General features: G+C 46.9%; 1 protein-coding gene across 3 annotated transcripts; it reads left to right on the top strand.

Annotated features, from left to right (window-relative positions):
* Window positions 1–1,309: 1,309 nt before the first annotated feature.
* On the top strand, window positions 1,310–15,725 carry TFAP2C (transcription factor AP-2 gamma). 3 transcript variants are annotated; one of them, XM_044985781.1, is made up of 7 exons: window positions 1,310–1,426; window positions 8,246–8,722; window positions 9,147–9,198; window positions 10,927–11,149; window positions 11,786–11,904; window positions 13,447–13,588; window positions 14,759–15,725. In XM_044985781.1, the coding sequence occupies exons 1-7, from the start codon at window positions 1,397–1,399 to the stop codon at window positions 15,042–15,044; spliced, it is 1,329 nt and encodes a 442-aa protein (XP_044841716.1). In that variant the 5' UTR covers window positions 1,310–1,396; the 3' UTR covers window positions 15,045–15,725. The 3 variants fall into 3 exon arrangements, with proteins under 3 accessions (XP_044841716.1, XP_044841715.1, XP_044841717.1); XM_044985780.1 differs by lacking the exon at window positions 1,310–1,426 and adding an exon at window positions 5,564–5,757; XM_044985782.1 differs by lacking the exon at window positions 1,310–1,426 and adding an exon at window positions 7,459–7,549.
* The last annotated feature ends 395 nt before the right edge of the window (window positions 15,726–16,120 follow it).

Genomic DNA, 16,120 nt, shown 5'->3' with positions numbered 1-16,120 from the left:
GAAGATTTGGGGGAAGCATTTTGAAGGGGGCGGCGGGCGGAATGTGGAAAATACGCTACTTGCTCAAGATAAGACAGACACAAGCGTGAGGACGTGATTCTAAGGAGATCATCTGGTTTTCTGAAGATCACAATGAAATTAACGATCTTTAAAAACAACAGCCACTTACACTCGAAAAGATCCGATCTCAGGTAAATTGGTACCACCAGTGCATCTAATTCTAAGGCAGGGCGTGCATCTACAAGGCAGGGTATGCACTTTAGTGGGGCTCGCTGGAAAAGCTTTGAAATAAGGAAAGAATGACGTAGATGAGTGCGGAGATCATTGTAATAAAAACGGCGTTAAAATCCCTTTTAAAATTGCACCAAGCAACCTACTTTGAGATATTTTCCTTCCCTTATTCGCTAAGGAAAGGGAAATCCCCCCTCCCCCGAACAGGAGAGATGCTCTCCATTCGCATCGGAACAAATAATTTCCCTCCTGGCTTCCTTTTGTAAACACCTGGGGGGTGGGGGGGGAGAGAAGTTTATCCCACCGGTCTCGCGTTTGTAATGGTTGAAGGGCGAGGGGAGGTAGGAGGTAACTCTCGGGGTTTTGGCAAAACTTCGTGAAAACTTCCTAGCTAAATTGCAGCTAGGGAGCGTCTCCAATCGCTGTAGCGGAAAATATGCTTCACATTTGGGAAGAACATAAAACGCGTCTTCGTTTCTGACCAGTGGACTCCGCTGGAGAACTCGACCCAAGGCAGCTGAAGAAGTGGGGTGGTTTTTTTTTCACCCAGGAAAGCTTGTGCCAAAATAAATGTTAGTCTTTAAGGTGCCACTGGACTCCACCTTGTTTTTGTGGCTACAGACTAACACGGTGCCCCTCCGATACTCTACCCAAAACAGATTTGCAGCCCCCCCCCCCAGCTTTATGCCCCTAATAACTGGACTATAGGAAATCTGAGGGGAGAGATCATCCGCCTGGCTACAGACAGTTGGTTGGTCTGGAAAGAAAATCAAAGCATGTTCCCTGCACCGCGCCGGGTTCCTGCTGTTTCCCTGGGCACGGGTCTGAGGGCGGCGGGTGGTTTCCAGGTGCGCCTCGCCCCAGCTCTGCACAAGCCCGTCCTCCCGGGATCGGGGCCCGGCCCCCCTGGAAGGGCGGGCGAGGCGGCGGCGGCAGCGGCCCCTGCAAGGAGCCGCGCTCCGCCTGGCTGCGGGCGCGGCGGGGAAGGAGCCGGGATCCAAGGGCTGGAATGCGTGTCCCTAGGTGAATCGCCGGGGCGGGCTGCGCACGCGCACTGCGCCGCCGCCGGGAGGCCAGCCCAGGTGTGTCGCCGTGGCCCGGGCTCCGCTTAACGAGGCCGCCGCTGGGGTCCCGCGCCCCCTTGGCAGCCCCCGCCGGGAGGCTCATGGCTCTGCTGGGGAGGCTCGACTGGCAAGTAGGTACCGTCCCGTTCGGCCCCGCGCCAGGCCCTGGGGGCGGATGGACCTTCCCCCACCCGGGGAGCGGGGCGCGCAGCTGGCCCGGGGTCCCCCCTCTCCTCCAAGCCGCGGGGATGCGCCCTTTCCCGGCGGGCAGAGGGGACCCCAGGCCCGAGCCTGCCTGGTTGGACGTGGGAGGCTGTGAAAAGCCAGGGGACGCCGGGAGCAACTGGTTACACCCCCCCCCCGCGCCCCAGCTGCCGCGGAGACCGGCTCGCCTGGGGGCCTGGGGAGGGAGGGGCAGCGCCCCCCGGATTCGATCCGCTTTGTGTCTCAAAGTGACCCTAAAAGTCTCCGGCGGCCCGATCCTGAGCTGGGGCTCTAGAGAGACCTGCCGCGGAGCTGCTTCCCGAGCCCTGTCGGGGTGATGGTTATTTATTGCCAATACCGGGGTGGGTTTGATCGGGGCAGGGGGTCAGTGGAATCCCCGCGCCAAGTTATAGAGGGGGATGAAGGCGCTAAATAGAAAAGACGAAGCATTAAGTATGAGTGTAAACGGCAGGGTCTGGCTCTCACCCCGGCTTCAGACCTGGGTGAACATTACAGTCGCTCATTGGAAATGGCATCCACGTTTAAAAAAACCAACCCCCCCCAAAAAAAACCAAACCCAACAACCAAACATAGGAAAAGCTCCTGTGTGCGCGTCAGAAGTGCCAGGAAACCTGCACCGAGCAGCCCTCACTGCCCCGGCATCAGCGTGTCTGTCTATCTCCTATGTAAAAACAGGGGGATGAACGCGCCTAGCAGCTGGGAGCCAGGAGCGCACCTTTGGCGTCTACTTTGCTTCTTGGCCTTTCTCTTCTTCGGCCGCTTGTTCCTTCGCGGAACTGTTCGCCCCGCTAGCTAGAGCTAGATTGCCCTTCACAGGCTGAACGGGATTTTTTTGTAAGTTACCAGCGAAATGTTTGAAATTGTCCCGTAACAACAACAGTAATTGTCCGTGCCAGCGGTGATCGGGTGTCATCTTCTACCTGGATGTTTTCAACTAGACTAGTGGAGAATGGATCCTCTCTTTTGGTTATAAAATAGTTGTCTTGTGTAGGAGGGGCACAATATTTTTAGATAGATCGACACCCCAATCAGTTATAACAGAAATATTATCACGCTGTGTTTAAAATGTGACGCTCCTTTATAAAGTTTGCAGGCTGTCATATTTCTAGGGGCCTCATCTGAATTTAAAAAAAAGTCTTTTCCCCCTTCTGAATTGAACCGAAAAAGATCAGAATATTCTACGTGTCCTTTCCTTCTTATTTAAAGCGTTCAGTGATCCCTTTACAAGTACCCTAGTAGTAGTAATAATTCAGGCTTCCGATTTCTATTCAGAAGAACGGGTGATGTTGTCATGGTGTAACGAAAGGCCCTTTAAAGAAAACTAGCAGCAAACCAAGCTCTGGTCTCATTTAAACCCCCGTGAAATTGTGTCGAGAAAAATGCAAAAGCAGCAGGTGACACACAAGAAGTCTGTCGCATGGACTGTTTTAAAACCATACACGTTGGTACAGTGCGTGTCAGCTGTTTTTTTGAAGCCAGGTTTGTTTCCAGTGGAGAATTCCAAATTCAAGGAGCCTGGCATAAGATCCAGTCTCCTGAAATGTTGGCTCTGGCTGTAGAGATCGAGGCGGTTTTGGAGGCATTTGCGAGGTTGCGTTAAAACCTCTCCGCCTGGGATGTCACTCTCTGATTCGATTTACTTGTTACTTTTTGAAAGACACTTTTTCTTGTTCAGCTGAGTAACCGATATTTTCTTCGAATCCCCTTTTTAAAAAGGATCTGAAACGTGATTTACTTTTTTGCGTCTTGGCTGTTAAGATAAAATTAAACGGTCTGGCCAGGACCTGCCCCTGGACTTCAGGGAACCCCGACTATTAAAGAGCGAGGACCATCCCATTGAGAGCTGCGCGCAGTGAGCAGATATTACATTTTTTTAGAGTAAAGGAATCATCCAAATTCCCAGCCCCCAAATATATAGACTATTGGATCGCCCTGAAGGGATCAGGTGAATCGACTGCAAACCTAAATGCTTTGCATTTTTTCCCTCTCTTTTTAGGATCCATCTTGTCCCTATAATACAAATGAGCTTTAAGCTCCCCCTGGCTTTTATTATTTAGATGCCTAGTCTTAATGACGCCAAGTGCCGCGCGAGCACACTCGTTATAATCGTCGCAAGCTGCATTTCAAAGAAACAACCCTGGAAAAAAACAGCGTCGTTTAAAATAAATAAATAAAGGGCCCCACCAAAAATGGTAATGCTGGTTCCCTGCTGCTGGGTTGAATTCAGCTGATGTGAATCAGCACCTGCGTGCCAGATAGACAGACCGATAACGCCTTCAACAGTTAGACAGTTAGCTCGAGCATAATCGGCCTCTTCATCTTTATCTTCGGATTCTTCGCTTAGCTTTTTTTTTTTTTTAAACTGACCATTAACGCACCTAAAATCTTAAAGCGGAGTTCCTGTTCCAGGCCCTTAACGACACCCACCAAACGTATCGTTCTCCCGCGCCAGAGGTAGCAGAGAGGTCGCAGCAAGCATTGTTCGATGGGAATGTCTGGCTCTGCCACGAGAAACAAAAACATTTGCTTCTCTCATGCAAATGAGCAGCGATCCAAACGCACCTTAAGCACCAGCAGAAAGAGTTGTTTTAAAGCAAATGTTCAGTTTGCCAGGCAAACATAACTGCATAGATCAGATCGGGTTGCAGATAGTTAGCATGGCTATGTTTTAAACTTTTAGATTAAAGCTGGGATTGTTGTCTAAAAATCAACAACGTGTGTCCCCCTTGTCACCTGGTCCCAAACCAGATTTTGCATAATTCAGAAGGACCGGACAGATTGGATTTTCATGGGAAAAGTCATTAACATTTCGAACCAGGGGCATAATTCACGCCAGTTAGATTTGAAACGCTGAATGTGTCCTGCTTTACCTAAAAGTTATTTAGCCAACTGCAATAATAGTGTAGGGTAATTAACTAAATTATACCCTAAACATTGGCAAGTTGTAATCAGTAAGTCAAACTCCTTGACAATTATGCAAATTGATTTAATACTGGAGTTACTACTCTTGCTTTTGCAATAAAGCTTTTTGTTTGCTTTGCAAAATGATTCATCTAAAATTAGGACTTTTTGGTAAATGTTGGGGCTTGAAATCAAGGCACCGCAAGATCTGGCTTGTCAAAATGTTTTTGTTTGTTACACCAAACCTTTGTTGTCTTGACGGAGACTTACACAACATCCAGCACTGTTCTGTTCGGGGTGACAGTCCATCCTTTGCCCCTCCGCAGAAGATAGTGCCTAACAGATGGGTATATTCTGGGGTGTGGGAGAATGAGGAGTTCGTATTGAGCATGGCAAAGGGGGTGCTTTTAATAAAATGCCTTATTCTCGATCAGTTGTACCTCTACTGCAGCCCGGGCCAACGCGAGCTTTGCATGGCCGGCGGAAGAGAATCCCTGTATGGGGCAAGAAAGCAGTTTGAATAGGGACGATACGTCTGGGAAGATGGAACAGGAATGTTTAGAGCCGTTTCTCCTCTTTATTATGGCGCTCTTCATGCTAGGCTTTTAAAACCCCTTTCCACCACTCCTGCTCCAGCTCAGCTGCCCTCTGCCAGACCCTTTACAACAGGCAGGTTGGTCGGCTCTGCTATCGAGACCCCCGACTCTGGGCTTCCCAGTTCCATTGAGCGCATCTCGGGGCTTTGGGGCTGTGTACAGGACTTCTCCAGAGACACCTCGGCGTGTTCCTACTCAAGGGAAGAGGGGACCCTCATGGATAAAAGCAGCGTTACATCCGCGCCTGGAATCTAGCTACAACGCGCCCTGGGCAGCTCCCCCAGCCATGCGCGCGTGTGTGCGCCCTGGGCAGCCGAGAGCTTCCCCCAGCCATTCGTGTGCGCCCTGGATGAGATCCAGTCCAACCCAGAGCGCAGAGAAGGAGTGGCTCTGAGCTGCGGGCTGCCTCCTGAGTGGCTGGCTCTGAGCCTCCCATAATGAAAGCCCAGGCTCCCAATCCATCCCTGGGGAGGAGTTATGATAATACTATTGCCATTAAGGGCGTCTGGGCAGGGGAAAAAACCTCAGTGACCATTAGAGGGAAGATTAGTCTTGCACCAATCTTCATGCCTGGCAACTAACAAAATCCACCCGGGGGAGCTGCTCTTCCCCAGCACAGACTTGGATATTTACTGCTTTTGGGGCTGGGGATCTTTTCTGATCTACTATATATATTTTGGACGCTGGACGCCATGTTGTGGAAACTAGCAGATAATGTCAAATATGAAGAGGACTGCGAGGTGAGAGCTAATAGCACTAGGTGAGGGCGGGGGGAGAAGGGGCTTTGTGTGGGTGTCAGCACCTGGACATAAATGGGATCAATCCAGCAGTCTTTGCTTGGGCAAGAGATCCCCTGGATGCCAAGGGGCAGCAGGACTGCAGGGTTGGGCTCTTAGGGGGTCTTGTACCAGACGCGGACTATCAGATCGGGGGATGTTCAGATTTCTTGTTTGCTGTTCGATGATGCGCCGCAGCTTATATAACCTCACCCAACGCTGACTCTCCTGCTGGGAGTTGCCCAGATGAACAGGGCGTGAGGTTAATAGGAGTGATGTTCACCTTTAGGTTTTAAATCTGGTCTCTTACCTCGTCTTCCCCCCCTCCCTCGCGCTTCTTTCCTCGCACAGTTGTCGCCCATTGGGGTGTCTCTGGCTCTGAGATATTGAAGGAGAGGGACAGCAAAACCCGACTAGTGCCAACCCAGACCAATTTACCTCCCCCACCCCAATCCCCAGGAGAAACTCCTTTAGATCCTGCCAGTCCGGGAGCGCCGCTTGGGAGCAGAGTGAATAACCTGGGGGTGGGGGGGGGGATTTGAGTTTTCTTCTTCCCACAACCAAACGGATGTGTTTAATCCGCTCCAGATTGTGCCTGCTCCCCAGATCAGCCAGGGCACTAGTCCCACGTTAAGCAAAGCGCGGCCATGTTTGTGTGTGTGGGTCTGAGCTGCAATGCGCCCCCGGACGGGGGAAGTTTGGTGTGGAAGCGGAGCGCGCACAGGAGCAGGGGGCGGCGGGTGCCCCAGCCTGTTGGACTGGTTCAGAGGGAGCCGGGGTAGGGCTGAAGTGCGATGGGGAGCCAGGTGGGAGCTGCCGCCGGGGAGAGATCTAGGGAGGAGAGGTCCGGGCTGCGTGGCAGCCAGTAGGCGCCCTTGGCACGGAAACTATTTAGCTGCCAGCCTCAGCCGGGAGCGCCTGTCGCTGGCCCTTTAACTAGCGGCACAAGCGACTCCCACTCGCCGGATAAATGATTTTTTTACCCCCTCTTCCCTCGGGCTCATCCCAGGTCGGGGGCGGCGAGCAGCTCCCCGGGCTGGGGGAAGGGGTGCGTTTGGGGGTGGGGAGGGGTGTTTCCTTTTCAATCCCGATTCGTTTCTCTCACGGGAGCCCAGCAGCCCTGAGAGGGATCCGCGGTAATTAGCAGATCAGAGCTCAGGTGCCTGCCCGCGCTGGCTTATTCCCACGTTGCCCTCCCCAGCCCTCTTTCCTTGTGAAACTTCCCCCACCCACCTCCTGCGTTTTGATCTCTTTGAAAGCGGCAGCGTCTCCTCCTTTGCTCCATTGGTCATGGCCTGTCTGTTTGGCTCCTGCGGATTAGCTGCAGTCCCCACTTCACGCTCCATTGAGACACCCATTCTCCTCTTATTAACCAGCCCTGTTATTTTAATGACCGTGAAGCCAGAAGCTGCTAAATCCCGGGATCAGTTCAATGGAGACATTTTAAGCTTTGATTGCTGAGCTTTTAAATCGGGGAATTTCAGCGGAGGCGGCTGGAGTAGTAGGACAAGTCCTCTAAATGGCCAGGCAGCTATTCGGACTCTGAGCTGACCCCCCCCCCCCCCTCCCATGTGCTCGGCGCGCCCGAAAAGCGGAGCAGACGTGGGCCGCGAGGTGTTTAGAGAGCAGGAAAATCAGCTAAGAGACCGGCTTGAACTGGGGTCGCATTCGGCTCAGCCGCTGATTGCGGACTGGGCCCTTCAGCGCCGCCCCGTCTGCAGCTTGCCAGCGCGGCTGTTTGAAACCAATGCCCAAGGTTTTGTGTCTACACTTGCCCGCAACTGACCACTGCCAGGGGAGCTGAACGCCCCCGCTCCCCATAACTTCGAAGTCAGGGGCCTGAAATCAGGCTGGACAGGAGGCAGGGAAGGGCGCTTCTCCCCTCCCTCACCTTCTGAATTCGTTTCTCAACTTTAATTTAAAAAAAACTTCTCTGCGACAGCAGCCACCATTCCTCACTTTGTAACAGTCACTGTTTTTTTTTTTACAGACACCTCCCCCCCCCCCGCGGCTTGAGTCAGTTTCTCTTAGGAAGCGAAGTTTATTTCTGAGTCCCGGCTCTTCCCACTATTCCCACCCAGGCTGTGGGATGAGTTAATTGGGTTCCTAGGCGAGCTACTGAATGAGGCTATTCCTAAACTAGACGTTGAGCTTCTCCCTTTTCTTTGCTCCCGCTCGAGGGTGACTGAGATTCCCCCTACAAAGGCGCGCAGGGGGTGTGCGGAGCGGGGCACGGGGGGGATCCTGGCCTCATTCCAGGCGCGGGGAGTTCCGCCGTTGAATCCCCCCGGGACCAGAATTTCCTGCATGTCCCTAACTCAGGCGCGCCCCGCGCGTTGCACCCAGAGCCGAGCGAGGGGGAGCGGGGACCCCCCTCCGGCTGTCAATGGGCAGGGGCTGAGGCTAAGCTCCCGGCACTAACGGGCTTCTGTTCTGTCCCTTTGCTCTCCAGGACCGGCACGACGGGAGCAGCAATGGGAACCCCAGGCTCCCCCACCTTTCCGCCGTCAGCCAGCACTTGTACAGCCCGGCTCCCCAGCTCTCCCATTCCGGGACGTCCGACTTCCAGCCCCCCTACTTCCCACCCCCCTACCAGCCTCTGCCTTACTCCCAGTCCAGCGATCCCTACTCCCACCTCGGGGACCCCTTCTCCATTAACCCGCTCCACCAGCCTCCTCCCCCGCCGCCTAGCCAGCAGCAGGCTGCCTGGCCCAGCCGGCAAAGCCAGGATCCCACCGGCCTGATCCATCACGCCAGGCCCGGCCTGGTCCCTCATCTCTCGGCGCTGGACAGCGGCTCGGCCGGGGGCAGGAGGGAAACCTACAGGCGCTCCGAGCTCCTCCTGCCCCACGGACACGGGCTGGACGCTTCCACGCTGGCCGAGAACCTGGGGCTGCACGAGATGGCTCATCAGATGGAGGAGGTGCCGGTAAGTCCCCTCTGTCTGGGGTACCGGCTACTGGCCCCCCGGCCTGCGGTGGCCGAGCCCAGTCCGAGCGGTGAGCCTGGTGCCGGCAGGGCTTGAGATAAAGCCATTTCTCAGCCGGCTGAGAGACCCTGGCTCATTCCAGAGTGGGTGTGACGGACACCGGGGATGGGATCTTAGCCCAGTTTGGGGGTGGAGTGGGATGGATGCGCGTAGAGAGGCCAGAAAGCATCGTCCCTAGAGCCCAGGTGCCCTGGTGTGTCTGAGGGGCTTTGTAGCTGCTCCTAAGGAAGAACTAACACCCCCCTCCTCTCCCCCATCAGTCAAAAGCTGGAATCAGCGGGTGCAGGGGGGTGGGGGATCCATAAAGACTCCAGGGTCACTTTCTCTAAAGGAACTGTACCCCCTTCCCCCCTTCTCTCTCCAGAATGTGGAAGATCAACACTTATTAATGCATGACCAGACAGTCATTAGAAAAGGTCAGTAGATGGCATTCTGATTTACTTGTCCATAGCTGAAGTTTGATTTGTAGATGGTACATTGGCAAGTTGATACATTATTTTGTTCCATTGCTTTAAGGGGATCTGTCTAAATGCAGGAAGCTTGAACTTTACTGCATGATCGCTTTAACTATAGAGGAACCTTGGTTTTTATATATGGTGAACGCGATCTTAGGCGATATTGAATGGTGGGGGTAGTTTGGAAACTGCGCTGCTTCCTTTGCTATGTTGAGTACAAAAAAGTCTCCATTTGCAAACCTACCATTTCGATGGGAAGCGAATTACCCTAAGTATCAGTGGTACCAGCAGACTGTCGCTGGCACCTGAATCTCTTATTCTGGACTGTTGTGATACTAATAGCCGCAATAGCAAAACGATGCTCTTGTTTGTATCGCTTTCCGGCTTCAGCAAAGAACAAATGCACTTATCCCGGAACGGAATTTCAATGCAGATCTGGCATTTCATTTTATCCCGACCCAAATTCCTTGTGTGTACAATGGCACGGGGCTGGTTTTGCTAAGAACGTGAGGCAGAGGTATATTTGCTCTAGTAGTACAATCTCTAAAGGAAGGGACTTGGTTTAAGATCTAATGAGGAATTAGTTAAACTAGCAGAGGGCCGTTTGTAATCAACGGTCCCATAAAGCGGTCAGACTTTATCTGGGCTGAAATGGTTTTTAGCTGTTCGAACAAGCGGGAAACGCCTATCGACTCTCAGCTTAGTTTACACTCTTGTTTTCCTGCTTGCAAACAAACTTGCGCTTTGTAAATCGGGCAAGTTTCTTCTAGAAACTGAAGTGGGACTTCAAATACGTATTTAGTTGAGGAAAAGCAGAAGTGTTTGTCAGAAACTCCGCTGATTGCCGAATTAGCTCATGGGAGAACTATTCTGCCGTCAGATACACCACTTCAGAATAAGATCAGCCCTTGCTGTTTAACCCTTTCTTGCATTAGTTGCCAATAGCAGTGATTCAGTCTGGCTATATTTCGTTGGTACATTAATATGACAGGTTTACAAATATGCTCGCACTGAGGTTTAACATCCCTCTGGAAAGTATGTTGCCCCTACTCACAGTAACGATTACCGAGAGCAAGACTAATGGCGTTAACTGTTTTCAGCTGTAGATACTGGAATATAGGGCAGGAATATACTGGAATTTAATTCAAGGGAGAGAGGTAACTTCTCTGAACAGAGACTCCCTATCTGGAGGCGGAAGATGAAATTCAATACTGCTTGGCACTCTCTAGCCCTCATCATATTTATTTGTTCCTGTTCTAAGGACGGGAGACCTCTCTGTGCCTTTAGTTTGAACGAGGTTTTTTTGTCAATAGCCGAAGGATACTAGTTTCTGCTCTGCCACTGTATATGCTTTACAGCCCTGATCATTTTTATAAGCCTGAGTTTGCTAACATCCAGGATATTATGTCACCGGTGCATGCTGAGTTTTGACTGAACGTTTAAGGAAAATAAAGTTATAGTCTTAATTGAATGCAGCAACTGTTGAAATTTACTGTGACAACAAAACCAGCCCCGGTCCATTATTAGTCGCACTGAGGCTAACTTGTGGCATTGTTAGATCAGTTATTCAGGACAAGATCCAGTAGTAGATTTTGTGTTAAACATCCATGTACTGTTTAGCTCCATTTAGACTTGTAATTTCCTCTTTTTTTTTTAATCAATACCTGCTTTTCCACCTGGCTCCCACAGGTCCCATTTCATTAACAAAAAACAACTCGCTGAGTCTCCCCTGCCAGAAGGATGGATTAATTGGAGTGGTGATAAATCCCAATGAAGTGTTTTGTTCTGTTCCGGGGAGACTTTCTCTGCTGAGTTCCACATCTAAATATAAAGTGACAGTAGCAGAGGTTCAGAGAAGGCTCTCACCTCCAGAATGTCTAAATGCCTCCTTGCTAGGAGGAGTACTCAGAAGGTAGGTAGGCTACTCCCCTCCCTCCTACCCCCATGACTTTGGTAATCCTGTCTTTTGTTGTTGATCCTTTTTGCAAGGATTGTACAAAACTGAACCGAATAACTGGTGTCTAAAGCATTTTATGAGACTTAAAAAAATAACACTGAATTCTAATAGGCTTTGGAAATAAAACTCCTTTGCACCTCTAGCACTTCCCAAAGTGAAGTGCTATAACAGTTCTCACAACAAATTCTCATTCCCTGTTAAAATCTGATTCCATCGCTGGAACTGCACAAGGTGAATTTTCTTATTTCAGTGACAAATCATTTCCCTGTGGCAGTGTCTTGGTATTACTTATTTTTGCAAACCATTTAATTCATATTACATCCCATTATTATATCTGCTATATTTTTATTATGGTATAAACTTAAAGGCAAAACATATTTGATTTGGTTTCTGATGCGTGTTTTACACTAAGGGGTTTGTGGCAGAGCCTAAAAAAAGTAGGTCATTGAAAAACAGAAAACCTGCTTTTTATTCCCTTCCCTCCAATAGAACCTCATTAAATGTCAGTAACTCGATTTCCCATCTTTTAAAATAAGTGTGTCCCCTTGAAGCTAAATAAGGTCACATCTCTCTCCCTCTGTCTACTTACAGAGCCAAATCTAAAAATGGTGGCAGATCATTAAGGGAAAAACTGGATAAAATTGGCTTGAATCTTCCAGCTGGTAGAAGGAAAGCTGCAAATGTGACATTATTGACATCTTTGGTGGAAGGTCAGTCCTAAGGGGGTGTGCGTGGAGGGGGTGGGTTTTTTTTTTGTTTTGTTTTTTTAAATTAATAAAATGACTTTTCTGTGTAAGGCTTATAAACTGTAATTCAAATGCTGACAGGATGCAGATCAAGTCTAGAAAAACCAAGAGACAGAACAGAGCTATTTTAAAAACAAGTTACAGACTGTGCTGCCTGTTAGCCCTCCCAACGCTACTATAAATGCAATTATTTTTTGGTTTATCCCTTCCTCAACTCTAGTTGTTCATGCCATCCTTCAGATCAAATGGGGATATCGGACTATTCTATTATTACGTTATTTTTCACCTTGATCATATCTGAACTGTAACTAGTGAGCTAAACTAGTGCATTAACTTCAGTTTTCATTCACGGAAGCCATTCTGTGTAAACTAAGGAATTCTGCATAGTTATTTCCATACTGTAGTGAAATTGACAGGTGTGAGAGTGACTCCTTTATACCAAGCAGTTCCAAAGTCCCCAGTGGGACCTAGCTTGTTAAGTCACTGGTGTATTAGAGAAGGGATAGTTGGGGGGAAGCTCTTCCAATTTTGAGGTCTTATATATTAGTGAGTTTGACTTCCTATATAAAGGCTTAAAAGCAGTGGAGCAGCACACTCCAATGATTGGCCCTACCTCAATTGCAACCTCAGAAGCTTTCCTAATAAACATGCATATAAAGTGAGATTTACAGCTTTTGACTTCCTGATAGGAAACTGGAGCTCATTTAATTTGCAGCATGTTATGTGGTCCCTGTATTAATTTAGCTGGGCCTTTTAAAAAAGCAGCTTCTTGTTATTTCTATAGTTAATGGAAATGGAAACAGCAATTTAAGTGTGAACAATACTTTGAAAATATCACTCAGGTTTTTTTAATCTACATCATCTCAAAATACTGTACTAACTTTTACTTTATTAAATCCTTAGGACAAAAGAGAGGAAATCTTGTCTAATATATTAGTGTGTCTGTATATTACATACATGCTACAGCTAACCTATAGTTCACAATAACATTCAGAGTTTTCTTTGTTTTGAATAGATAGTTTTAATACAATAATAGAGACAGGCAATTGTTTTAGTTAATTACAGCTATCATCTGATAAATTACACAAGTGTGCAAAGTCTATTTAACTTCAAAATTTTACTGACCTAAATTATGATCAGTTGCCAGCTGTGTGATCATCATATGCCTTATAGAATTTCACCTGAAAATGATTATCTGTACCTATGCAACACAGTTAGATACAGAGACCCATATATTGTCCTCTGATTCAAAGGGAACCAGAACAATTGTTTTTTGTAGCGCTGGTTATGCAGGTGTTTCTCAGTGTCTCTTCCTCAAATTTGGTTTATCTATTACTTAGGAAATAACAAACAGTATGGGGAAGATCATACTAGCAATGGCTCTTTCTAAAGTGGGGGGTATATTTTGAGAATTAAAGCTTTTGCCTATATTTCTCTTATCTTCTAACAGTGAAGGTCTAATTATTGGATCTAAAACATTCACCTTATCACCTGTCCCCACCCCAGGTGAAGCTGTACATCTTGCTCGTGACTTTGGTTATGTATGTGAGACAGAGTTTCCTTCCAAAGCAGTGGCTGAATATTTAACCAGACCACACTTGGGCCGTAATGAGATGGCTAACAGGAAAAATATGCTTCTTGCTGCAAAGTAAGTATGGAAGGCTAAAGGGGGGGAAAATGCTTTTTGGGTTACTGGAAGAATGTGAGATTCTGTAAAATACTATTTGTTTTTCGCTTTTAATAAAAAAACAATTCCCCTCCCCCTCACAAAAAAAAGTGTCTATGTGAATCTGTAATACCAGAGTCAGCATAAACCCTTATGGCATAGTCCTTTAGAATTTATTGGAGTTGAAACCTACATGGTCTATAGAAATGGCCCTAAACCTCTACAGAATAAAACAGAATGAGATCTTTCTATAGAATTTTTACATCTGGCTAATTTTAATGTTGTATAGCAGGGATCTAGGATCTAATGAAAACCCACTGGTGTCAAGAGAGAGAACCACATTGACTTCAGTGGGCTTTGGCTCAGTCCCATAATACCTCGTAAATACAGCACTCCGTATCCGATAATGTAAGCACTACTCTTTTTGTACTCTACAATAAGAGTGAGGTGTTTTTTAGTGCATCACATTGTGTATCATGCTGATTCAGTGACGTTCACTCAGTGCATGTGAAATGAACAAAGCAACTTAAAAATACATCTGAAACTTAGGCCTCTGATCCTGCAAGCGTTTATGCATGTGAGTAACTTCATGTGCTTGAGTAGGCCCATTGAACATTCATTTGTATTGTTAAATTGTATTGTTACGTGCATAAGTGTTCGCAGGATTGGGGGCCTATGTTTCTGATGAAGGGGGTAAATTAAATGCCCCAGTTCAGCTGCTTTGTCCATTGTAAATCACTTAAGTGCATCTGTGGAAGTTCTCACAGACATTATCCCTAATTTTTTTTTTCTTTCTTAAATCAAAAGAGCAAATGAAGCAGAACCAGCTAGACACCAAAGCAGGAAAGATTATCCTGTGGAAAGTGTGTGTACACGTGTATGTATATGTGTATATAAAACTTGTCTGAAACTGACACTAAAAACCAGGCTTTATTCTGTAATTAGACTGAAGAATATCCTTGTAGTGATGTAGTTGTAATAGAGTGTAATTGAGTTCTGAAAACAATTGAGTTGCTACACAGTCTGAATCACTGGTTAGTTCAATTTAAAGGATTCTGTATCTTGCTGCTGCTTCTTTTCTTAGTGCTAAATCCTCTTACAGAGTGCCTTGCACTTTCCGGCATAAAGTATGAACCCTTTTGTGTCTTACAGGCAGATATGTAAGGAATTCACAGACCTCCTCACTCAGGATAGAACTCCTCTTGGAAACACTAGACCTAGTCCAATCTTGGACCCTGGCATCCAGGGCTGTTTGACTCATTTTAGCCTGATCACGCATGGCTTTGGGAGTGCTGCCATCTGTGCTGCCATGACTTCCGTCCAGAACTACCTAAATGAAGCATTAAAAATAGCAGACAAAACATATATGAACACTGGCGACCAAAGTCCTGCAGAAACCAACAAAAACATTGATAAAATGGATAAGCACAGGAAGTAAAATGAGGGAAACCAGACTTTCAAACTGTTCCTCCAAAACACAGACTGGGATCTTCTTGCCTACGGGGCATGTAGAAATTTGGTTACTTTTCCTTCCCCTCTCTCTCTTTAAAACAACAAAACATCTTATTCAGGATCTTCACTCCCTCTGGATCTGTAAGACAAGTCTTTCTAAAGCTGCAGTACCTCCCTTAACTGTGGAATCCGTTACCAGAAGATAAGTACTGGTGAAGTGTATTAAAATCCTTTGCTGTTAAAGTGGTGCTATAAAGTCTTTGGTGGAAATATACTAAGAGAGATGTAGAGTTTTCAAACATCTAAATATCTAGTGGTGACAAGCTACCGTGTATATTTTTTGAGATATAGATTTTGGATGGGATACTCTTCATTATCTGGAAAAACGTCAGGTTTTTAGTTTTTAAAGCCAACAATAACTATAATGCAGTATTAAACAAGGTATTTAGATTTATGTGCATGGTGTATTTTATAAACACATGACAAACACCAAGATCATTCTGTTTTGCTTTATTTTCAGATGACCGTAGGGAAAAACTGATATCAGCGTAAATGAAAGAGCTATTTGATGCATTTGACATGCTTATTTTAATTCTTATTTTTTATGGAAATATCCAGGCTTTTAAAAATTGCAGTTGCCCACAGTGGAAATTATCTTTTTTATTTTTTTTAAAAACAAACAAAACAAAACAACCCCCCCCCCCAAAGAATTGCTAGTGCAAACTGAAAATAAATGCTTTTAGAAAATCTCCTTTTTCTTTGTCTAAGGATATTGCAGCTTTATTCACATATTTATATCAGGTCTTGTTTTTAAATTGAAAAAAACTTGAAAGAATAGGCATATACTGTAACTTTTTTTTAAAACATTTTTTTGCCTATTTAGGGAAAAAAAATATTTCCAGGGAGACTTTATGTGTATTAAGGGAAACAGTGTGTTGAATGTACATATTTATTTATGTGTAATTTAATGGGATTTGTAAATAATGGTGAACTTTTTAATACTTTTTTTTATAAATGGGTTTCAAATTTTAATTTTGGTAAGTATTTCAAAGGTAATGGGGT

This window comes from Mauremys mutica, chromosome 13 (assembly GCF_020497125.1).
Source record: "Mauremys mutica isolate MM-2020 ecotype Southern chromosome 13, ASM2049712v1, whole genome shotgun sequence".
Classification (NCBI taxonomy): domain Eukaryota; kingdom Metazoa; phylum Chordata; order Testudines; family Geoemydidae; genus Mauremys; species Mauremys mutica.
This window is presented reverse-complemented; position numbering and strand designations above follow the sequence as displayed.

What these genes read in the sequence shown, in the direction of transcription:
- TFAP2C (XM_044985780.1), top strand. Translation starts at nt 5,710, where the DNA reads ATGTTGTGGAAACTAGCAGATAATGTCAAATATGAAGAGGACTGCGAG. An exon ending in ATTGACATCTTTGGTGGAAG is followed by an intron (nt 11,905 to 13,446) that starts GTCAGTCCTAAG and finishes TCCCCACCCCAG; the next exon opens with GTGAAGCTGTACATCTTGCT. An exon ending in AATATGCTTCTTGCTGCAAA is followed by an intron (nt 13,589 to 14,758) that starts GTAAGTATGGAA and finishes TGTGTCTTACAG; the next exon opens with GCAGATATGTAAGGAATTCA.